The following is a 24,389-nucleotide window of genomic DNA, read 5'->3' as shown; positions in this document are numbered from 1 at the left end:
TTAAATACACAGGACAGGATACACACACACACACACACATTAGTCAAGAATAGCAGGGCTGATGTTGAAAACCTTAGTATAGCTCATGGAAACCTTCCCAGACATTGTATTGTTAAGACTGGGCTAGAAGCCCAAGGATTAGCCTCCAAGATGATTAGATCATCACAGGAGACTAATTTCCTAACAAGTTCTTTTGATGTTGTCCGGTGATGTTACAAAATTTAAAAAGAAAAAAAAAAAAAAAAAAAAAAAACAGCTAAGCCGTTTTTAAAGCTGCAGAGTGCCGTGGCTAAAAATCCATTTTGTTACTTAACCTGGTAGGTTTTAGGACCCAGAACTAGTGCACCTGTGTAGGAAAGGAAGCCACCTGTGGATGACTCCTACATTCCAACAGGTGGAGTCTCAGCCTGGCAGAAGGAAGTACCTTCTGGACACACACCCGTTCCCGACCAGCTCCTTCCTGATCAGAGTTCTCCCACACTCATTTCAGCCCGGCTTGCTGTCTTCCTTTCTTTCAGTTTTTTAAACTGTTTTTTAACTGGTAGGTTTGAAATGAGAGACATTTTATTTTCAGCACATTAGGCAAGGAGTAAAAGATGCTCAGTAAATTATGAGAGAAGAAGAAGTAGGCTTGAACAGAGATGAGGAAAGAAGGGAGGAAAAGGAGGAAAAAGAAAGAAGATAAGAAGAGGGTCGTGGTCTCCAACCTACCTTTCGAAGGATGGCCCTACAAAGAAAACCCCAACCGCCACTATCGCGGGAACCAAGTCAAGACCAGCAAGTACACAGTGTTGACCTTCATACCCAAGAACCTTTTCGAGCAACTGCACCGCTTTGCCAATCTCTATTTTGTGGGCATCGTCATTCTGAATTTCATCCCCGTGGTCAATGCGTTCCAGCCAGCGGTGAGCATGATTCCAATCTGTGTCATCCTCGCTGTCACCGCCATCAAGGATGCCTGGGAAGACTTCCGGAGATACAAATCTGATAAAGTCGTCAATAACCGAGAGTCCCTGATCTATAGCAGGTAAAACTAAGAGCTCTGGGCAAATCTTGCTGGTGCAGCCTAACTTCCCCTGGCTGCACCCCCTGCTAGCACAGGGGATGGTGGCAGGGGTTCTCATGATTTACCTCAGTGAACTGTTTAGTGCCCAGAGTAAGGACTATAGTACGAACCACAAGCAAAGGGGGCTAAGGAAGGCTTTTCGAGTTAGGAAGTTTTCATTTAATAATATTTTCTTTGAAGATGTTTCTAAAAATTCTCTCCCCTAATTACTTGGGTGTTGCTGTGAGCATGTTTGGTTTGACCCAGAGGAGAAATGCGTCAGTGTTTCAGGGAGTGATGGAGCTTTGTCTTAGAAGGGACCCTGAGGACATAGCCCGGAAGCGCTGTCTCCAGTCCTAACCAGTTGGTGGCCTTAGGCAGGTAATGCAAATGCTCACAGTGACATGTTGTAATTCCTAAAACAAGAGCAATTCTTGCTGTGTTCATGAGACTGATACAAAATGACCCTAGCGAGTACTTAGTGTTAATATCAAACAAGTACATAGCAGCTACAATCCCTTTTAGAAAGCAAAGTTCCCATCTGCTGAGCTATTGACTGTCCCAGGCTCGGTTCTGACAGTCCCATAAAACTTAGCCTGCCTCCTTTGGTCAGATTTGACCACACTGTTTATTGTTGCTTTGTCTATACAGATACATTCCAAAGTTTCGTTCGGCAGATGGCCAAACTGGGCTGTTAGGGACCTGCTTTTATTTGGTAAGGGGGAAAGGAACAGAATTAAAAGCGGGTCTCTATGTGGTGACTACCTGTGCTTCTGTCTACAAAAGAGCTAGGGGAGTTAAGCTCAGGCTTCAGGAAAGAAAATAACAGGATACTTGTTGAATGAGCCAGCAGTGAGCCATGAATGCTTGCAATGCTTAGACATGTAAGGCTTAGTTTCTTATTAAACAGGGAAAGTCACTCTATCAGTCTCTCTGTCACTCTGTCTCTCCCTTTCTCCCTCTTTCCCTCTTTCTTTCTCTCTCTCTTCCTCTTCATTTCTCTCTCCCTTTCCCCTCTCTCCTTCTTTCATCCCTTTCTCTCTCTCCCTCTTCCTCTCTCTCCCCTTTCTCCACCTCGCCCCCTTTCTTTCCCTCTCTCCCTCCCTTTCTCCTCCTCATCCCCCTCTCTCGTTCCTCAGATCACTCTGGGGCTGTCTTACTCCATGTTTGTTTGTTTGTTTGTTTGTTTTAGAATGGAGTTGGATATTTATTTAATGATTATGGAAGGGAAGGAAAAAGGGGAGAAGGGAAAAGAGGCTGCCTCTCAGAGAGAGAGGGAACAAAGAGCCTCCATGTTTTTTAACAGCATCGGCAGAGGTTTTTCTGTTGCCCTGGTCCCTGGCAGAAGTGAAAGGTAATTACTTTGAAGCTTCTGGAACTGGGTTATGGAAGGCTTAGGAGCGAAGTTCTCCACCAGGGGAAGCCTACAGGGAAACTGTGACATACAAAGAACCCCCAAGTGGAACACCATGCTCCCCACTCAGGAACACTGAGTTTTTGCCCATCTTTGCTGGCAGGGCCACAGTTATATGTCTAGAAAAAGTGATCTGAGGGATTTTTTTTTTCCTTTTCCAGCTAGATCTAATTGCCTTGACTGTTGTGAGCACAGTGGTCAGCTATAACTGAGATGTAGACAGGCTGTCAAAATGAGAGGAAGGAATAGCTGCCTGGGTGGAAAGCCTTTCCTTACAGGGAAAGCATCCATTTTCAATGACCTCAACCCACCCATCTAGCATTTTGTCACCACCTTTCTTCTTTGTTGTTCCAGCACGGTGGAACAAAGGCAAGCAGGAAGCTGGTCCCCTACAGAGGAATGGGAGTCCTGTTCTTCCCGCTCTGCCAGAATATCCCAGAGTAATGAGCCTCTTCTTGGCACTAATCCCAATGTTAATCAGAGGGCATACTCACCTGTGCCGAGAGCCAGAACGACCTATTGTTCTGCTCTCAAAATAACCTGGTGAAAACAAGGTAATAGCCAACCAGAATAGGTAAGAGAATGATTATCTATTAAATATATCTAATAGCTAAGGTATGATTGCACATAATCTGCACATAAAATGCACATATATGATTGCCTGTAATCTCAGCCCTGGCGAGGCTAAGGCAGGAGAATCAGGAGTTCAAGGCCACCTTGCCTACGTAGTTCAAGGCTAACCTGAGCTACACGAGAATGTGTTCAAAGTTTAAAAAACGAAGAAGAAGAAGAAGAAAAGAATTTAGAAAAGGTATTTGGTTGACCACTCACTGGCAGGCAAAACAAAAGGAGGATTCAGTGTTTCTGAAGGGGTGTTCTTAAGATATCCTGCCCCAAAATAGCTGCGGGTCCTCACAGCCCATGGCTCGTGGTTGACAAAGCAAAGGCACACAGAAAAAAATTTTAAAAAATTAAAAATTAATTAATTAATTAATTTTAAAAAACCTGTGCACTTTGAATAAATTAATTAAACTTCAGGTTTCTCATAAGCACTTTTAGTACCTAAGTGTGGAAACGTTTACTCTTGTCAATGACAGCAAGATAACTGACTATGGGGCCCAGACAGGCAATCGTGTTGGGATGGAACAGGGATTGTGGGCCCTCCAAGGGTCAAGCCCAGAGGGTTCATTTCACCGCAGAGCTGACTGTGCAGATAACAACATGCTTTCTTCCAAGTAGAAATACAGCCCAGTGCTGAGTGGACCAAATTACCTGAGTTCCTTAGGAAAACTAAAGTTATTACATCTTTGTTATTTAAAATTTGGTTATCTTTTTACAATTTCATGCATATGTATAATATATATTATGTTACTTTGACTACACATAAGTATATATACATATTAATTTAATTATATTCCCCCCCATCATCCTTTCTTATTCCCCTCCTCCTCCTATTGACTGCCTTCTTTCCAACCACCCCCACTTCTAGTTTTATGCCTTTTTTTTTGTTTTGGGAGGGTGGTCATCCCGCTGTGTTTAATTAGAATTGCATATGCAAACACGGGTGAGGCTTATTTATTTGAGAAAGGGTAACATACTGGAGGCTACAATCTTGGCTATCAAATCCCCATTTCTCCAACAATCTTTACCTACCCATTGCACCTTCGCAAGGGTTGCTAATGACATAATTGATGCAAATTCTTCAGATTTAGTTTGACCTGAGGTTCTGCTCTGCCTGGGAACTTTGCTTTATAATGTCTAAGGAATCAGAAGTCTATGCAAAAGAATAATTGTGTTTTCCCAAGGTCACCCCTCAATGAAGGGTTAACTTTGGACAGAAGGGGCTATGACCTTGAGAAGACAGCAGCAGGCTTGGGGAGTCCACTGCTTGCCCTCTAGGCTCAGGTCTTCAGCCAACTATGAGTAGGCTGGGAAAACCACTTAAATTTCTTTATTCCCATTTCTGCTTTCACAAGGCTAGTAGATCCTGTGAGGTCTACTATTGGGAAAACAAACCAACAAAAAAAACAAACACAAGCCTACAGCCAAGTGATTCAGGATATAGTGCCTACATGCTGTTGCTCTTGGGTCTAATAACACGTGGTAACATAATTAATGAGTCAGGCACAACCCTCGGCAAGCATCATGTCTAGTACTGTGTTGACTCAGTGTTTTCTCCTGCCAGGCAGCAACCTCAATCACAGAGATTTACACAATAAGGAATTACGATGTCTTAAACTGCTACAGGTGACTTGCGGTGAGCGAGTACCTAGTACTCAGTCAGCTTCTAGATTTTTTCTTGTGTTTGTCATCTGAACCCTCAGACAGTTAGTTGTGCCCCATGGTAAGGAAAGAGCTGCAGCAGGGCCTGTACTCAGAAGTGCATCTAATATCTCACATAGGTACAAAGAAAGGTATTTCCGGTGGCCTTCATAGGTCAAAAGAAGTAACTTACTCCTAACCACCTCACATCTCGGTGGCCCCCATTGGATCACATGCCCACCCTGACCTAATCCCTGGCGGCAGGAATTAGGATGATGAAAACCAATTATGCCTAAGGTAAGGTCCTATTCCACAGAACCCAGCCACGTTTTCTAAGAAAAAATAAAACCCAAATCAAATAACTTCGAAGAAAGAGAAACGGACATTGCAGAGACCACCTCCATGTCCTCATCTCTGTCACATAAAACTCCATTTCTTGGTCCGTTGCTTTTCACCTGTTAGTGGGAACATGCCAACCTTGGGACACCCTGCCCTAGATGGCCCTGAAGTTTGTCTTACTCTGAAGCATACAGGTTCTGTGAAAAACCATGGCAGCAGAAGCCAGAAATGCTGCCTGTGTGTTAATGATTATCTGAACACATGGAGACTAAGAGGCCTATCCTGTTGCCAGGGATCAACGCCACAGGATAAGATAGCAGACAAAGAACTCAAGAGTTGAGAAAGTGACAGTGTTCTCTGAGGGACACCCAGAAGTATGTGTCTGACTCTTCCCTCCGATTTCTCTCATCTGAGAAACTGGCCCCTTTTCTATTCCTTTCTCTTTCTTGCAATTAAGCACAAAGGCCCGTAGAATTCTGCTCGCTATCTAATCCCATGCATCATCCAGTCTAGACTCGTTTCTACTGTGAGGAGATGGCTTTGGCGAACAGCGGAAGCCTTGTTAACAGAATTAGAATCTTGTTAGAGCATTTTCTTTTAATATAGCAAGGGTGCTTATGGTCGAGAGGTGACCCATTAATCAGATTTATGGAATGACTTGGAGGGGAGATTAGCTTCGGAATTGTGTTAGCTTAGCTTCTCCCAGGGCTCTGTTTAATGAATCCAGAAACCATACCCAGCAAGAGTCTTGTATTTTTTCCAGCTAGCTTAGGGAAATTGTATTGGTATTCAGAAAACACGCGGCACAGGAGAAGGAATGTGAGCCGAGGGAATTGGAGTGGGATTCGTCCCCAGATTGAAATGAAACAAAGTCCACCCTGAGTTACAACAGTCAGTCACCAGGTTATTCACCTGTTCGGCCAAGTGTGTGCATGCATGCGTACATGTGTGCGCTTGCATGTGCATGTGTGTTGTGCATGCGTGCATGAGTGTGTGTGTGCGTGTGTGTAGCATATGTCTAAGTATGCACATGCATGCATATGTGTATGGAGGCCAGAGGTTGACAGCAGGTGTCTTCCTCTATTGCTCTTCAATATTTTTTTAGACAGGGACTCTCACTGGAACCCAGCATTTAACTGACTTGACAGGCTGTCCGTCAATCTCTGGGAATATGCTTATAGCTGCCCACCCCGTGCATGAGTTTCAAGCATGTACACCCACACTTGTCTTTCTACATTGATGTTGAGAATCTAAACGCGGGTACTACTGCTTGTATGGCAGATATTTCCAAACTAAGCCACTTCTCCAGCTCCTGTTCAGCATATATTGATTGATGCATGGATACCATCATGGCAGCATGTCTTCAAAGGACTCTCCATCCAGGGTACGTGAGATGATTACAAACAGTTATAACGCCCCATGTACTTTGGTGCCCTGTATACAAGGGGGCAGGAGACATGGTACTATAGAGAATGTAGGGATTCATGTACCTGCATGAAGTATCACGACCAATGGAAGCCTTTCTCAGAGAGGTGACCCTTCAGGGGGCATGCTGAGAAATGCTCGGCCAGGCCGAGGGAGCGCCATTCATTTCGGAGGCTGGTCATATGTCAACTGAAGGGTATGTGTTTTAGTTTTCAAAAGATCAGGAAATGCCTAAAAACTGAGAAGAAAGGAGAGAATACTGAACTTGTTTTCCTTACTCTTGTGTGTACATGTTCAATACATAGGCATGTTAGTAAGAACACGTGCTCATGCAGGTTTATATGTGAACACTTACTTTTCACCGGTCAAGGTTGGGTGTGTTCCTTGATTGTCCCGCCCCCTTTATTTTTTGAGCCAGTGTCTCGCGCTTAATCTCGAGCTCACCAATCGGTTAGGCTGGCTGAGCAGTGAGCTCCCATGATCGGCTCTGCTGACAACAGATTACCTGAACTGAGGTCCTCAGGCTTGCATAGGAAGTGTTTTACAGGCTGAGCTTTCATTGTATAAATGGACTATTCCCCTCAGTTTGACTTTTTAGTGGGACATGAAGAATCTTCCTTCTGGGAATCAGGTGACTGCTTCAATGACAAGATAATTCCATGTGTGGAAGAGGAAAGCCAGCCACTGGTGCTGGCAGCCTGATAAGGTCTTCGGCCTGGCTTTGATGGCTGTCTGTCCTGCCTGCATCCACAGCGGACAGCCTAGGGATAGTACTAAGTTGACACTGATTGTATTGCTAAGTATCTAATGATGCAAACAGAGCCATTTCAGTAATCATGCCCAACTGGTCTCCCCTTTAAATGATGACCATAACTCTGCCTAAAGTCTATTCCATGAGAAAACGGGCAGATGACATGCAAGAGGGCTTGGAAATAGCATTGCTATGGAGACAGACTGTAGAACACATGACCACAGGATGGACAGGAAAAGAAGAAAAACAGTCTTACAAAGACCTGATGGATACATCCATCAAATTCTCCACATCAAATCTGTACTTGGTCAGAACTGCCCACCCTGGCTCTATGTAGTTACTGTATCACATGAGCCCTTGTTTCAATGTCTGAACATCTCCACACTGAGTATCATCAGGTTTGGGTAAGACCACAAGTGTCCTCACCTAGCCCAGGACTTAAGACTCTTGGTCTAGCACGCCTTGTAAAATGGCCTGAGCATGAGAACGTCAGGTGGGTGAAGTCCTCAAAGGCAATGCTGTGGTCCACATTTTGCCATTATTCTCCTGAGAGGTGAATAACCAAAAGGAGGGACTGGGGTGAACAGAACAGAATTCAGGCTTTTTTTCAGAGCTATCCCAACATCAAAATACCATCATAAGCCTCCCTTCAGCCATAAACAGCTTCCTGGGGTTGCTTCTGTACTAAGTAAGCTAGCACAAATTACTATGTACTGCTAAATGCTTGGTATTATGACTGGCATTCAGCAGTACTTCCATAATAATAGCTAAAATACTGCTGAGGAGGCCTGTAGAACCTTGCCAGCAAGGGATCACCATGAACTTGACCTAAGAAACGTACAAAAGAAAGGCAAATGACGAGATGGAAAACACATGAGAGAAAAGGGAAGAAAACGGTCTGTGGAACTTGCTTCAAGCTACAACAGACAGAAAATCATGCACCAGGAGAGAATCTGAACAATGCAGACAGTAGAGAGGTGTTCAGGGTCATCTGAAGTGTGACTACAAAAATTGCCACAGCCTGAAGGTCACAGACCAACAGAACAATGGTGTTCATGGCCAGGTATTTATTTCGCGTTTGACAAACCCAGTGCCTATCTTGCAAGTGTCTCCCATCTGCACGCTCATCCTTCTACCCTGCCATGTGTTCACAGAAGACTATAAACATAAACCACTTGGGCCAATCCAGCTTGTCGTTTCAGAAGAGACCATGTTAGGTCCCAAAGGACAGGGGAGTCATAAAGCCAAGAGTTCAGGGGTCCCTGAAGTTCTGCACGCTTCTCATCAGAAATGATTTGTGTATCAGCAAGGATGGATTCATAGCCTCTGCCTTGTCATTACTGAGCTCAGGACTCTAGAAGGTGACAATCATGTTCTCATTTAGCCTTAGCTAGGCTTCTGTCCCTTTCAGCTTCATCTACCATGTGCCTCATTCCCAAACAAAGCATCCATTCCCTGTTAAGCTATGGTGGTCCTCACTGCAACTCGCAAGTCCTGTTAGACATCCCTATGTGATTTTACCTGAATTAGGTAACCCCTCCGAGGCCCTATTTTTCTCATCTAAAAAGAGAAGGAAAATGGTAATAATAAAAGTTGTCTCCTAATTAGGCAGATAAATGGTCACATATGTCTGGTGCTATGATCTTTATGGGCACTCCATACATGGCAGCTAATACTATGAGATCAGATTTTTTTCCTCAAGGGTCAAAGCATAATAATAAATTTATTTTATTATTCTTTCTGTGGCTTGTTATACTCTATTCTTTTGCAGTTCTGTTCTTCAACCTTGATGTTTCCCTTCTTCTGTGTCGTTATTTTTTTCTATGACAGTGTATATATGTATATACCCCTGCAAAATCTTTCAAGAAATATAAAAATCACAATATGGTTGAATTCTATTTTTTAAGAGAATGATTACAATAAATACAAGTAAAAATGTTTCCCATTTCCTTACATGATTAAACACTGTACATATTACAGGGAAAAACAAATTATTCCTACAAACCCACATATAGCTAAACATTTCTTTTTTACTGCTTTTATTGAGCTATATATTTTTTCCACTCCCCTCACTTCCTCCCCCCTCCCTTTCTATCCTCCCATGATCCCCATGCTCCCAATTTACTCAGGAGATCTTATCTTTTTCTACTTACCATGTAGTTTAGATCCATGTATGTCTCTCTTAGGGTCCTCATTGTTGTCTAGTTTTTCTGGGATTGTGAATTGTGGGCTGGTTTTTCTTTGCTTTATGTCTGAAAGCCACTTATGAGTGAGTACATATGATATTTGTCTTTCTGGGTCACTCAATATGATGTTTTCTAGATCCATCCATTTGCCTGTAAATTTCAAGATGTCATTATTTTTTCCACTGTGTAGTACTCCATTGTGCAAATGCACCACATCTTCTTTATCTATTCTTCGGTCAAGGGACATTTAGGTTGCTTCCAGGTTCTGGCTGTGACAAATAATGCTGCTATGAACATAGTTGAGCACATTCTTGTGGTATGATTGAGCATCTTTTGGGTATATACCCAAAAGTGGAATTGCTGGGTCTTGAGTTAGATTGTTTCCTAATTTTCTGAGAAATCGCCATATTGATTTCTAAAGTGGCTGTACCAGTTTGCACTCCCACAAGCAATGCAGGAGTGTTCCCTTTATCCCATATCCTCTCCAGCATAAGTTGTCATCAGTGTTTTTGATCTTGGCCATTCTTACAGGTGTAAGATGGAATCTCAGAGTTGTTTTGATTGCATTTATCTGATGGCTAAGAATTTTGAGTATTTCCCTAAGTGTCTTTCAGCCATTTTTGATTCATTTGTTGAGAGTTCTCTGTTTAGGTCCATACCACATTTTTTTATTGGACTATTTGTTCTTTTGGTGACCAATTTCTTGAGTTCTTTGTATATTTCGTCTTATGTGGGGTTAGTAAAGATTTTTTTCCTGTTCTATAGGCTAATGTTTTGTCTTGTTGACCATGTCTTTTGCTTTACAGAAGCTTCTCAGTTTCAGGAGGTCCCACTTACTAATTATTTCTCTCAGTGTCTGTGCTACTGGGGTTATATTTAGGCAGTGGTCTCATGTGCCAAAGCATTCAAGGCTATTTCCCACTTTCTCTTCTATGAGGTTCAGTGTGGTCAGTTTTATGTTGACGTCTTTTATCTATTTGGACATGAGTTTTGTGCATCGCGATAGATATGGATATACTGTGTGCTCTCTGACACCCCCAGGCTGGTTATTCACAACCCAGTGACCATGGCCTTGCAGGAAGAAAGGCTCCAGTGACTCCCTGTCCTGTGAGGCATGATGTGCCTGTGGGCATCACCTCTTAATGCTAGTCTAAGTTATTCTTTCTGAATGTGGCAGCTACATAGTTGGTGAGGGTACCACCCTCACAGAGGGTACCATCACCAAGCCTGGAGTTTTAACACCTACTATATCCATATCTATTTTCATTCTTCTACATGTTGATATCCAGTTATGCCAGAACCATTTGTTGAATATGCTTTCTTTTTTCCATTTTATATTTTTTTTTACTTCTTTGTCAAAAATCAGGTGTTTGTAGGTATGTGGATTGGTTGATATTTGGGTCTTCAATTCAGTTTCATTGGTTTTCCTATCTGTTTTTATGCCAATACCAGGCTGTTTTCTGCACTGTAGCTCTGTAGTAGAGTTTTAAGTTGGGATTGTGATGCCTCTAGAAGTTCCTTTATTGTGCAGGATTGCTTTGGCTAATCTAGGCTTTTTGTCTTCCCATATGAAGTTGAGTATTGTTCTTTTAAGGACTGTGAAGAATTTTGCTGGGATTTTGAGATCATATTTTTATTAGAAGTCCTCAGTGAGGAGTCTGTCATGACTAATTGTCAAAATGACTTCAAAAAGCTTCTCCTTTATGAACTTTTCAAGACGAATCTATAGAACATCATATTTAATAAACACTTAACTCACCCAATTCTAGGCAAATAAATGTAGACTTTCCCCTCTCTCAGCAAGGTCATCACATAGAGAAAATAAAAGGGGCATGAAACAATAAGGCAACAGGAGCTTGGTGTGCAAGCACGCATGCCAATAAGCCACGGAGCACTGATGTTCACAGCCTGGGGGTGAAAAGAGAGAGGTAGGATTTGGACCTGCTGAGGATAGATAAAGTTCATGCACAGTGAGCTGTGTGCTCTCTGACACCCCCAGACTGGTTATTCATAGCCCAGTGACCATGGCCTTGCAGGAAGAAAGGCTCCGGTGACTCCCTGTCCTGTGAGGCGTGGTGTGCCTGTGGCCATCACCTCTTAATGATAGTCTAAGTTATTATTTCTGAATGTGGCAGCTACATAGTTGGTGAGGTTAGAGATGGGTACCATCACCAAGCCTGGAGTTTTAAAACTTAGTGTACACATAGGACCCTGGTATAACCACGCTTCCAGAGCCTGTGGATGAGAACAGGGTGATGCTAACACAAATGTTCCACTGTTGGTGATTCTCAGCCCCCACCTGTTGATTTAGAATTTGGGTCCTTTTATGCCAATCCCCAGTGGCCCTGGTTGGATCTAGGCATCTCGAGTGTGGTGAATGTCACTTATGTCCCACACTGTCCCTGGACCTAGAATTGTCAGACATGGATGTTAGGAACCAAACCTGGGTTTCCTGTGAGAACAGTATGAAGTCAATCATTGAGCCATGTCTCCAAACCCCAAACACATTCTTTTTTATTTTAAATTTTGTACTCATTTTACATACCAATCACAGTTCCCCCTCCCTTCCCTCTGCCCTCTCCCCACCTCTCCTGCCCCCAATCTATCCACTTCTCAGAAAGGGTAAGGCCTTTCTTACCCTTTGGGGAGTCAACAAAGCCTGGCACTTGAAGCTGAGGAAGGACCAAGCCCTTCCTGCCTGCATCAAGGCTGAGCAAGGCATCCCTCCATTGGGAATGGGCTCCAAAAAACCAGCTTATGCACTAGGTGTAGTTCCTAGTCCCACTGCCAGGGCCACCTCAAACAGACAAGCTACACAACTGCCGCTCATAGGCAGAAGGTCTAATTCGGTCTTTTGTAAGCACCCCAGGTGTCGGTCTGGAGTTCATGGGTTCTCAAGAGTTCAGGTCAGCTGTTTCTGTGGGTTTCCCTGTCATGATCTTGACCACACACACACATACACACACACACACACATACACTTATATAATTCTTCCTCTCTCTCTCTTCGGTTGGACACCCAGAGCTCTGCCTGGTGCTTGGCTGTGGATCTCTGCATCTGCTTCCAACAGTTACTAGATGAAGACTCTATGATGACAGTTAGGGTAGTCACCAATCTGATTACAGGGGAAAGCCAGTTCAGAAACCCTCTCCATTATTGCTAGGAGTCTTAGTTTGGCTCATCCTTTTGGATTCCTGGGAATTTCCCTAGCACCAGATTTCTCCCTAAACCCATAATGGCCCATCTATCAAGATATCTCTCATTGCTCTCCCACTCCATCCCTCTTCCATCTCAACCATGCCATTCCCTCATGTTCTCAGCCCCCAACCCTCCCTCTATTGCCTTTCCATCCTCAGTTTACCCAAGAGATCTCATCTATTTCCCTTTCCCAGGGAGACCCATGCGTCCATTTTAGGTTCCTCCTTTTTACCTAGCTCCTCTGGATGCTGTGGATCGTAGTTTAGTTACCCCTTGTTTTACATCTAGTATCCACTTATGAGTGAATATATACAGTTCTTGTAATTTTGGGTCTGGGTTACCTCACTCAGGTTGATTTTTTTTCTATTTCCATCCATTTACCTGCAAATTTCAAGATGCCATTTTTTTATAGTTGAGTAATACTCCATTGTGTAAATTTACCACATTTTATTTATCCATTCTTTGAGTGAGGGACATCTAGGTTGTTTCCAGGCTCTGGCTGTTACAAATAATGTTGCTATGAATATTGTTGAGCAAGTGTTCTTGTGATACGATTGAGCATCCTTTGAGTATATGCCCAAGAATGGTAATGCTGGGTCTTGAGGTAGATTGATTCCCATTTTTCTGGGAAATTGCCATATGGATTTCCAAAATGGCTGTACAAATTTGCACTTCCGCCAGCAGTAGATGAATGCTCCTTTACTCCACATCCTCTCCAACATAGACTGTACTCAGTGTTTTTGAACTCAGCTATTCTGATCTATGTAAGATGGTATCTCAGAGTCTCTTTGATTTGCATTTCCCTGATAACTAAGGATGTTGAGCAATTCCTTAAATGCCTTTTGGCCATTTGTGATTCTTCTGTTGAGAATTCTCTCTTTAGGTCTGTAACCCATTTGTTAATTGAATTATTTGATATTTTGATATCTAGTTTCTTGAGTACTTTATATATTTTGGAGGTTATCTTCGTCAGATGAGGATTTTGTTAAGATCTTTTCCCATTCTGTAGGCTGTTGTTTTGTCTTATGTGTCCTTTGCCTTACAGAAGATTTGTTGTTTCAGAAGGTCCTATTTATTGATTGTTGCTCTCAGTGTCTATGCTGCTGTTGTTATATTTAGGAAGTGGCCTCCTGTGCCAATACATTCAAGGCTACTTCCCATTTTCTCTTCTATCAGGTTCAGTGTAAATGAATTTATGCTGAGGTCTTTGATCTACTTGGACTTGAGTTTTGTGCAGGGTGATAGATATGGATCTATTTACAATCTTTTACATGTTGACATCCAGCTATGCAGCCACCATTTGTGCAAGATGCTTTCTTTTTTTTTTCCACTATACTGTTTTGGCTTCTTTGTCAAAAATCAGGTGTTCATAGGTGTGTGGATGATGTCAGAGTCTTCAATTTGGCTCCATTGCCCTTGTGTCTGTTTTTGTGCAACTACCAAACTGTCCCAAACACATTCTTCATTCATGGACTCTCCTCCTTATTCTCAGTGGTCCCTACACACCTGGGACATTCTGGACTTGGTATTTAAGCTTGCTGAAGGGCATCACAGGTCAATTTGTCATCTGTTAACAATAAGTCCCATAAGATAGCTTATCCTCCCGACAGGTCTCATCTTCTCCAGCCCCCACACTTCTTTATGTAGAACCTAGTTACAGGAGAAATGGAGTCTTAAACATTCTTCTCTCCATCTCTCCCCCCTCCCACTTCCACACACCATACACTTGGTTAAAAATCTCTCTTGCTGTTTATTTGCCTAAAAAAAAAAAAAAAAAAAAAAAAAAAAAAAGGGCCATCCTCTCCCAGAAAGCTGTTTAGCACCGCATCACTTAGTTTCTCCTCAAGGTAGAACGTGCCAGATGTAGTCTTTGTCCTACGCCATGAATCTTATTTTTAAGCAGCAGCGAACGTTGCAGGAAACTAAAATAGCCGTGATCTCCCAGGTGCCAACTCTCGGAGCAGAGGGACAGGCAAGCGTCTATGCACGTATCCCCCTGGAGCAGCTGCTCCAAGGGGGCCATATTAATGAGGGAATGACTCTAACTGGTGGCTCCTGGCCAGCACTGGTCACACCTGAGTGTCACTCAATGTAGAAGCATGCCACTTTTATGCTCCAGCTAAATTCTCCTACTTCTCACCTCCCTTGGCTGAACACCCTTGGGCTAGGCATCGTTGGCTGCTCCTCAGACATGCTGCTGACAGATGAAGTGACGAAGTGTACCCCAGAGCACTGAACAGCCAGAGCAAAGTAGCCAAGTGTGAAATGGAAGTGTCCCTAAAGGTTTAGTAAAATGTGCCTGTCATCCTGTAATATAGCTGGGTTAGGTTACTTTAACATAGCATTATAAAATAAAATACTACTACAAATAAAATTTCTCCACTGCTGAACCCAGTAAGGAATGTCCCATGTACTACATTCCCCAAAGTACTTTTTTAAAGAACACTAATAGCACCAGTACTCCAGTCACCTCCCCCCCGCCCCAGGGACTCCTGGAGGTAGCATGGGCCTGTTGGAGACGTACAATGTTTCTGGGAACTTGATCCAGAAACCTCCAATGCCTGAGCATCAATTTGCTGAGATTCCTCTTTTCTAGACTTGGGGAAAGGTTGGGGAGGTGGTTGGGGTTTTTGTTTTCAGGTCATTGTTGCCTAACCCCAAGCCCCATAAACAGCATGAAGGAGAAAGAGGGGGTTGGCAGAGTAGTGGGAAGGCTGCTTTATGGAGGTAAAGAGGCAAACCCCCCAGGAAGAACCATGAATGTCCCTTTCCTATCTGGCTTCATTGGGATCCAAGGAGTACCATAAGAAGGCAGAGCATAAGTTTGATGATACCTGTGTCATAATGAAGATTGACAAAGTACCATTCCAGTCCATACATATATTCCTAAATTTACACCCAAAATTAACCTCCCGGGCCTTCCATCTTTCATCATCCCGCCCTATATCCCGTATTTAGCAGTGGAGACCTTTATTGGAAAGAGCAGATTTGTTTCCACTGGTGGAGACGCCTTGACATGGCTTTGCTCTGAATGCAGCAACCCCAAATGGCCTATTTGTCACAACCTTCAGGATGAAGGAGCTCTGAAAATGATGACAATCCAGGTGATGCTCAGATTCAAGAGTGTTATCCCCAAACCTGATCTCCCACACCAGGTGGAATAAATGTTGAGGATGTGGCAATCAGCTGATACCCTACAGTCCCAAAGACCAGGAGGAAGGAACGGGAGATACAAACAAACAGGGGGATAACCCTTTGTTCCTTCAGGCAAGTTTGTTATAATATTTAAGAATCATTTGTTTGCTTTCTCTATAAATGAAAACAACCAGAAGTATAAAATAAACTTCTCCTTCATTCTGTGAAAGTCTATTTAATCCATCCTTTAGTCTTTAAAGAGCCGTGTACCTGAGCATTTGACAGGCGATCCCAGGGCTGAGTTGCCTTAACTATCTTGGTAGATGGCTATCTACCCTAAATAGACAAATGAACACATTTTAAAATACATCTGTGAAATGGTACAAAGGACTAGAGATGGTAGAATTGTCCCTAGTCTTCATTTCTAAGAAGAAATATGGGATACAGTGGGTGCTTAGATGGCAACAATCAAAAGTTTTGTGGAAATCTGATACCCACTTTAGCACAGAAAAAGGAGATATTAATAAACCGCTACAGAGAGACTGCCCACATTCAGTAGCCATGTGAACATTTTTTCCACGGCATAGATAAGGGTCACTGTACCAGGTTCCTAGGGACATGGAGCATTTCCACATATCCTGTGGAAGCTTCGAGATGCAAGGCCACTCACCAATCCTGATGTCCCTGATGACCTTATTTACTGATGAGGTCTTCTTCCAGCCTCCCAGACAAAGGGATCTTCATTTCAAGCTGGGAGAATCTTCTGTAGAGACCATGTATGACACAGATGTAAGCTGTCTCCCCAGGTTTAGGTACACTTAAAGAAGCCATCTTCAAACCAGCAGGGCTCTGATAAAAAGACCACATGTTTCAAATCCCATGTTGAAAGAAGACGATTAGAAATGCAGTTATAGAAGAGCCCGTACCTTTAGGATAGGTCTTGAAACTGTATGATGCAAGGAATAACTGAGGGCATTTGGGGCATTAGAAGTGGCTCAGCATGGCCCAAAGACTTTATAGGATCCTGGGGGGATACTTTCAAAGAGTTTTTAAAGGTAGAAAACATGAGAGTCTGGATTACTTAGAAGAGAAGAATTTGTTAAATACTTGACTGGGTGGAATGAAGACTTTCTGGTATCAGAGCTCTGTGTAAATGGGATGTCCTATTGGGAAGGAGGGAGTGGGACAGTTGAGGCTCGAATAACAGCTGGGAGGAACTAGCTGTGGAAGCTGTAAGCTTTGACATCAATCTGTGTATAAGCTTGGGTTTCAGCTTGGGTTTTATAAGACTTGAAAAAAATTTCTAATCTTTAATTTATTTGTGAAATTCATATAATGTCTACACCAGTAAATCATCATGTAAGTGAATAAAATATTGACATTAGTACTCAGTGCAATGTAAACATGAAATTGGCAAGTTTTGTTGCTACTGCTGTTATCTAAGTTTGATAATTATAAGGGGGAAAGTTTATCATTTCCTCCAAGTTCCTCAGTCCTCGGATTTTCCAGTTATTGTGGGTCCCAGGCCATCAAAGTCCCTGGTATCGTCTTACTAATGTTATCAATGTGTCTAGGGTTTTTTCCATTTTATCAATGTTTTCCTATGCATTCTTAATGACCAATATCCTCAGTTTTACTGCCTCTCTTCTCCCCATAATCGAGAACAGCTTTCTCTCTATCTCTGGTCTTTGTACCTTTGCTTTCTTCTGTGATAGCTAGCCATGTAATATAATGGCCCAGTTAACTTCACCTTAAAGTATTCTTCCGGCCAGGAAGGAAGGGCTCAGCACAACACCTGGTCAACAGTTGGTTATTGTTCAAAATTCTAAGTGGTCACAGGGACAGACCTTTTACTAATGGGATTTTATAAACCATGACCAAAAGTAACTTAGGGGAGGGAGAAATGTATTTGACCTATAATTCCAGGATACAGGCATTATTGCAAAGGATGTCAAGGCAAGAACTTAAAGTATCACATCCACAATCAAAAGGAGAGAGAAAAATGTGTAGATTCTGGCTTACTCACTCTTTAATCGGTACTCAATAAGCTCCCTCGCTCAAGACCCCTATCCAGTGAAGGATGTCACCCACAGTGGGCTGGCTCAACCAATAATCAAGACAATCTCCTATAGACATACATACAAGCCAACCTAATCTATCTATTTCCTCAGTGGAGACTCTTCCCTGGTCATTTTAGATTGTGGCAAGTTGACATCTTTAATAAACCAACACTCCGAGGAATCTTAAAGCTCACGGAGACCCCTGTCTTCTTTGCACCCACCTTAGAAAAGAGCAGAGCTACATGCCAAAGCGCTGGCAGGATGTGCGCGTGGGAGACTTTGTTCAGATGCGGTGCAATGAGATCGTCCCGGCAGACATTCTTCTCCTCTTCTCTTCGGACCCCAGTGGGGTCTGTCACCTGGAAACTGCCAACTTGGATGGAGAGACCAACCTCAAACAGAGGCGTGTTGTGAAGGGCTTCTCACAGCAGGTAAGGTGCTTTCTACACAATCTTACATAGTGAGGTCAGAGGCAAGAAGCCAGCTCATCTCCTAGAAAGCTGAACTTAACACTACAAGGAAGAGAGATGAAGGTAGCAGTGTAACAGGAGAAACCAGGTACTTGTTGGGGTTCTTGTTTTGTTTGGTTTTTATAGCCAGTTATTCCCCAAAGAAAATCACACAGAGGTCTGTGTGTATGGCCCATTAGCTCTAGCTTCTTATTAGCTCTTTTTCTTTTTTTTAAGATTTATTTATTATGTATACAACTTTCTGCCTCCATTTATACCCACACGCCAGAGGAGGGTGCCAGATCTCTTTACAGATGGTTTGGAGCCACGATGTGGTTGCTGGGAATTGAACTCAGGACCTCTGGAAGAGCAGAACAGTGCTCTTAACAACTGAGCCATCTCTCCAGCCCCTTATTAGCTCTTATAACTTATATTAACCCACTATTCTTATCTATGTTAGCCACATGGCTCAGTATCTTTTTCAGCAGGGCAGGTCACACCCTGCTTCTTTGGTGTCTGGACAGGACTGCAGAGGAAGCTTCCTTCTTTCCAGAATACTCCTGTTCTCATTGTCCCGCCTCTTTTTTCTGTCACATTGTCCCACCTATACTTCCTGTCTGAATACTGGCCAATCAGCGTTTATTTAAAACATAATTGACAGAATACAATTGTCCCACACCATTTTCCCCACATTGGGCACCAGACGAAGGCATAAGTGACAAACAATCCCACACCATAGCAGGTGCCTCTTTAGAAGCTGATTCCTCCCAGCAGCTCTCTAGGTAGCTATCATGCTCATGAGGATACTGAGGCCAAAAAAGTCTGTAACTTGATGAAGGCCTGAGTTCATAAGTGATGACTAAGCTCATCCACTTGGACAACTGACCTTGTATTCAAAACTAGGTTCTACAACTGCTCAGCTACGAATACAGCCAACCCTCTCCTCTCTGCTCAGCCTACCCTGATCATTCTGCCCAGCTCAGATCTGAGCATGAATCCTCAATATTCTTTTGGTTCCTTCTCAACCATAGCAAGATAATAGTAGTTATTTTCTCCATGTGCTAGTGTGTGTGTGTGTGTGTGTGTGTGTGTGTGTGTGTATGTATGTGTGTGTACAGACATCTGTGTATAACATCAGGTCTGTCCTCAAAAGCCATCCACCTGTTTATTGAAACAGGGTCTCTCATGGGTCTAGAGCTGAGTAGGCTATGCAAGCTGGCCAGCAAGCTCCAGGAAACCACGTGACTCTACCTCTCCCCTGCTCGGATTGCAAGCACATATCATGCTCAGCTTCTTTTTTTTTAAGTGAGTTCTGAGGCTCGAACTCAAGTCCCCATGCTTACACAGCAAGTGCTTAACCAATTAAGCTATCTCCCAGTCCCCATTTTTCTCTTTTGTGTACCTACCTTATTGACACTGCTAATCTCCTAAGTCAAAGAGCCCTCGTGGACACTTTTGTTATTTCTTTGCACTTAACATCAGCAGTACTGGAGGGTAGAAGAAAGGCAGATAGTTTGGGGGTGACCAAATTCGACTCTAGGTTTTGACAGAACTGGACATAGCTATTAAGTTCTGTCATCTATAAGCTGTTTTACACAAGTTATCACCCTCTCACACCTTAGTTCCTTTACCAGGAAAAAATAGGCAAAACTAATACCTTTTCTCCAGAGTAGCTCTAAATACTAAATGGTATAGACCTGGGTTACTTGGCATGGACATCACACTGAAAGAGACTGCTAAATAGTTACTACTATTATCAATGATTTTAATAAACAGTTTGTGGGCTAATTGGGTATGATATTCCCATTTTCTATTAAAATTCTCCTTATGGGATTTGATCTCCAAACTGGCACCTTTCTCTAATGATGGAAAAAGAGAATTATGTCACTTTTTATTCTGCCAGCTTTTGGCTAAGAAGAAATTAAATAAGTCAGGGGATTAGGCATGAAGAAAGCAAATGTCCCATTCCTCCGAGGGTCTCACAAGCTGCAGTTCTATGATACACACCATTTCTCAAGATGAACCAGAGTGTTCTGCCTCAGCTTGCTTCCTCCACAGGACCTGATGAGCAGTTCTCAAAAATGCTCCCTATGTCATTGACAGTCGCCCTAAGTCTGGTCTCCTCTCCACTTGCAGCCAGGACTGACAACAGTTGTCCCTTGGCTTTGCTGCGAGCATGAACTGGAATAAGGAAAGCAAGGAGTAAAATAAGGGCTTGGTGAGCACTACACACACAACAGGTGGTCTCGGTGGTCATCAGAACTGAACCCCACCTTCACCACGCTTGCTGCAGGGACCACAGCTCTTAGCCTCTTGCTCTCTGAACCCCATTGGTCTGGCTTGGCCTCTTGAGTTTCACTTTCCTTGGCTTCTCCCTCCCCCATTCACTGAATCACATTAGGGTTTACGAAGAGGAAGACGGCAGTCTAGTGTACAGTCACAAAGTCCTTCAGGATAGGTAGGAACAATCTAGATCTGGATGTGAGGCCCTGTGACCTACCTCCCTGATCAGAAACCTTTCTAGCCAAAGCTTACGGTAAGAATTACACAGGGCTGCAGACAGAAAAGCACTTATTTATCATTTACAGATTCCTTCCAGACATAAGTAGCAGGTTGCTAGAAGAATAAAGCAGTGGGATTAAAGGAATAAATCCCAGCCCACTCTCTGGACAGGGGGAGCCTTGGCTGCTCTCTGCTCTGTTTCTCCCTATCTTTAATGCATAAATTTTCTTGGATATGCACAGAATTTACTATTAGCTAATGATGCTGTCCCACAGAGTTTCCCCCAATGTACTGCACAAAGATATGGATGAGAGTTGCAAGAAAGGAGAACACTGTAAAGATAAGTGAGATCAGAAGATAACAGGCTACATGTTTTAAATACTTCCCTGTCAGATTTCTCTGATCCTTTAATAAGCCACAAGGAAGAGAAGGAGCGAGTCGTTTTTATTTATTTAAGAACGGAATATTTTATTCCAAGAAACAGAGCCCAGAACTGCCATTAGAAGGGTGAGATCACTCTTAGAGATTTGCTGCAGACACATAGTGAGTACTCAGAATGTAACATCACTGTCCTCCCATTGCCACAATAGAACAATGACTTACAGGACCTGCGCATGCATAACTTGAAAACGCTCCCCCCCCCAAGATGTCTTGATATAAACTCACTGACACCTTCCTGAAAGTGGAACAAAGGAAAGGCACCATTCCAGTCTGGCAGTCGGGGGGTGGGGGTGGGGGAGAGACACTGCCGATTGCCATGAATCCATGCGCTTCTTCCTGCGCGGCCACACTTCTGAATACATTATGCTTTGAGCCTGTATATCCACTCTGTGCGGAGGGCTTCACTATCCCCATCAGAGAGCACAGGAAAGGCAGATCTCACTGTCCACTCAAAAGATTTTGAATGCCTCCTAATATGATTTGTGTAGGAACTTGGTGTTTTGAAAAGTGAGTCTTGGTGGCTTTTGTTAGTTTTCTCTATAAAATTCTGTATTTCATGAGACCCTTAGTCTCCCCAAAGGACTTTTACTTACCTTAGAAATTGTTATAAGTACCCACTTCACATAATATTTTCATTGCCCTGAAATGGTGAGAGACTGAAGGTGGCTTCCTTAGGTAAGGATTTCCGGAGACAAACTATGCCCAGTATTGTCCCAAGATCTTGGCACATGGTCAAGTCGAACTAACAAGCTAATACCCCATAGACACCATCCTCATGAGGGTCCTATGTTAAGTCCCTAAGAGCATTTTTTCAGAATAAATACATATTTGTGTTTCTATGGAACTTTGTGGAAGGGGACATTATTCTAGATTTGTACAGACATGATCCTGACAGGGCAAGGCGATCATTCTCCAGACACAAGTAGTTTCTCCTTCCACAAGTGGAATTCCTAACATCTGGAGCCTCTAATAAGTGTCTGCTTTTCAGGACACTGTGGGGCCCAGAGTTGGTGTCCAAATCCTTTATCTCAGAACTAAAATTAGGCCAAAGCTATTATATTTTTAACTGGAATCTTCCTAGGGAGCCATTTTTGAATTCATAAAATCATTGACCTATTTTTGAAATAATAAGTCCCATATCACATTGCCAAGGAAGAGTTAGAAGCAAACAGTCCAATGTTATTATTATATTGAGTCCTATGCCCAGCAGCCAAAAGGGCTTGACCAGGGAGTAAACTTGCTCACTTACTTGTGACATTCTAAATTGTGAAGCCTCTGAAAATGACTATCTGTGCCTCTTATTTTGATAAATATAAAAGTTACTAAAGCGGAAGGAGCAGAAATGAATTCTTCTAATCAATACTCTAGATAAAATATGTTCTTGGATGTCTGTTATCTGAATGATTGAAACCTAAGTGCTACCAAAGCATGTATCCAACCATTTTCCTGTACCAGGCATATGCTAAGCTAAGCCCAACTGTGGACTGGCCATTTCAGCTTCTAAGAGCTACTCAGCAATAGGAAACTAAAGTGATTTTAACAAGAGTCCCTGACAATTCACATTCATATTGAACTTTGAAAAGTGGTGTCCTAGGGCAACACTGATTAATAATTGCATTTTGAACTCTTTGCTGAGCCTCCCTTTTAACTACTATAGGCTCCACCCCACCAAGAGTTATTGCTTCAAAACCTCTGCTAAGTTAGGAACAATCATTGCTTCTCTGCAGTGGCAGTACTGATTTTAGCATATTTAGAAACAAGAGCACTCTCTTACAAATGAGTTGTGGTCCAGTAAGGGCAAACGTTTCATCATCTAAAAATCTCAAGCACAACAAAAGATGGTCCCTGCTCTCTCAACCTTGTCTATCCTGAGAACCAGGAGGAAAATCTGCTTTCCTAGTAGATGTGAAATTTGGTAATGAGTCCTGCCTGTGACAAGTTGTTCAAAGTTTCTATCAAGAATATTTAGTGCTTTCTAGTTTATCCCTGATAAATTGTGGTGACATTTCTTGGATCACTTAATATATGAATTATTTAATAATATATAATACTATATGACACCAATGCGTAACAAATCAAGCTTGTGCTGTGGACAATGAGTTGTCTTCTAAGTGCTTTGTGCCTATCATATCTTGTTGTTTCTCATAAAACCCGATGAGGTAGGCATTTCTATGATACCCATAAAAAGTGGAGTAGTAACAGCTCTATTATCCTGCCAGTGGGGGACTAAAACTCACATTAAACTCAGGCAGACTTTTCATTTCTGACTTTTCTTGGGGAAATTTTCAAGTATATAGAAACTAAGAATGGGATGATATATGTTTATGTACCCGTCATCTATTTTAAACAAGCAACACAGAATTAAACCTGGCCATCTATTCTCCCTCCTTCTTTGGCTCTGGAAAGTATTTTTAAGGAAATCATCAACATCTTAGTGTTTCTCCTGCAAATATCTAATATCTATCTCAGAATGCTAAGTTCTTCAAGCACATCCTTATCAAGCCTGAAAAACAACAATAATTCTTGGGTATTAACTTTCTAGTTAGTGGTCTTGACTGTTCACCAGTGTGTTTGTTTGAATCAGGCCAAATATTGACGTTAATGTCTTACATTTCTTCTATTTCAGAGTTTCTCATTTAGCTCTTTTCTTTCCTTGCACAGTTGGTATCAAGTTGTTTAATAAGCAAAGTTATTTATTGTACAAAAATCCCCATAACCTGGATTTTTATTTATTGATTGATTTATTAAAGATTTCTGTCTCTTCCCCCCAGCCGCCTCCCATTTCCCTCCCCCTCCCCCAATCAAGTCCCCCTCCCTTGTTAGCCCAAAGAGCAATCAGGGTTCCCTGACCTGTGGGAAGTCCAAGGACCACCCACCTCCATCCAGGTCTAGTATGGTGAGCATCCAAACTGCCTAGGCTCCCACAAAGCCAGTACATGCAGTAGGATCAAAAACCCATTGCCATTGTTCTTGAGTTCTCAGTAGTCCTCATTGTCTGCTATGTTCAGCGAGTCCAGTTTTATCCCAGGCTTTTTCAGACCCAGGCCAGCTGGCCTTGGTGAGTTCCCAATAGGACATCCCCATTGTCTCAGTGTGTGGGTGCACCCCTCGCGGTCCTAAGTTCCTTGCTCGTGCTCTCTCTCCTTCTGCTCCTGATTTGGACCTTGAGATTTCAGTCCAGT

General features: G+C 42.7%; 1 protein-coding gene across 2 annotated transcripts in view; it reads left to right on the top strand.

The window, feature by feature from the left end:
- Positions 1 to 24,389, top strand: part of Atp10b (ATPase phospholipid transporting 10B (putative)) — a 271,382-nt gene that overhangs the window by 175,844 nt on the left and 71,149 nt on the right. The window contains exons 1-2 of one of the 2 annotated variants that reach the window (XM_050138628.1): positions 391 to 1,027; positions 18,042 to 18,246. In XM_050138628.1, the coding sequence (XP_049994585.1) occupies positions 642 to 1,027; positions 18,042 to 18,246 (591 nt within the window). In that variant the 5' untranslated portion in view covers positions 391 to 641. Of the gene's footprint in view, positions 1 to 390; positions 1,028 to 18,041; positions 18,247 to 24,389 lie in introns of those variants that run through there. The other variant, XM_050138627.1, reaches the window with a different exon arrangement.

The sequence above is a fragment of the Alexandromys fortis genome, unplaced genomic scaffold (genome assembly GCF_014885135.2).
Source record: "Alexandromys fortis isolate MF-2015 unplaced genomic scaffold, M_Fortis_MF-2015_v1.1 scaffold_11, whole genome shotgun sequence".
Classification (NCBI taxonomy): domain Eukaryota; kingdom Metazoa; phylum Chordata; class Mammalia; order Rodentia; family Cricetidae; genus Alexandromys; species Alexandromys fortis.
The sequence above is the reverse complement of the archived record's forward strand: the minus strand, read 5'-3'. Positions and strand labels throughout refer to the sequence as shown.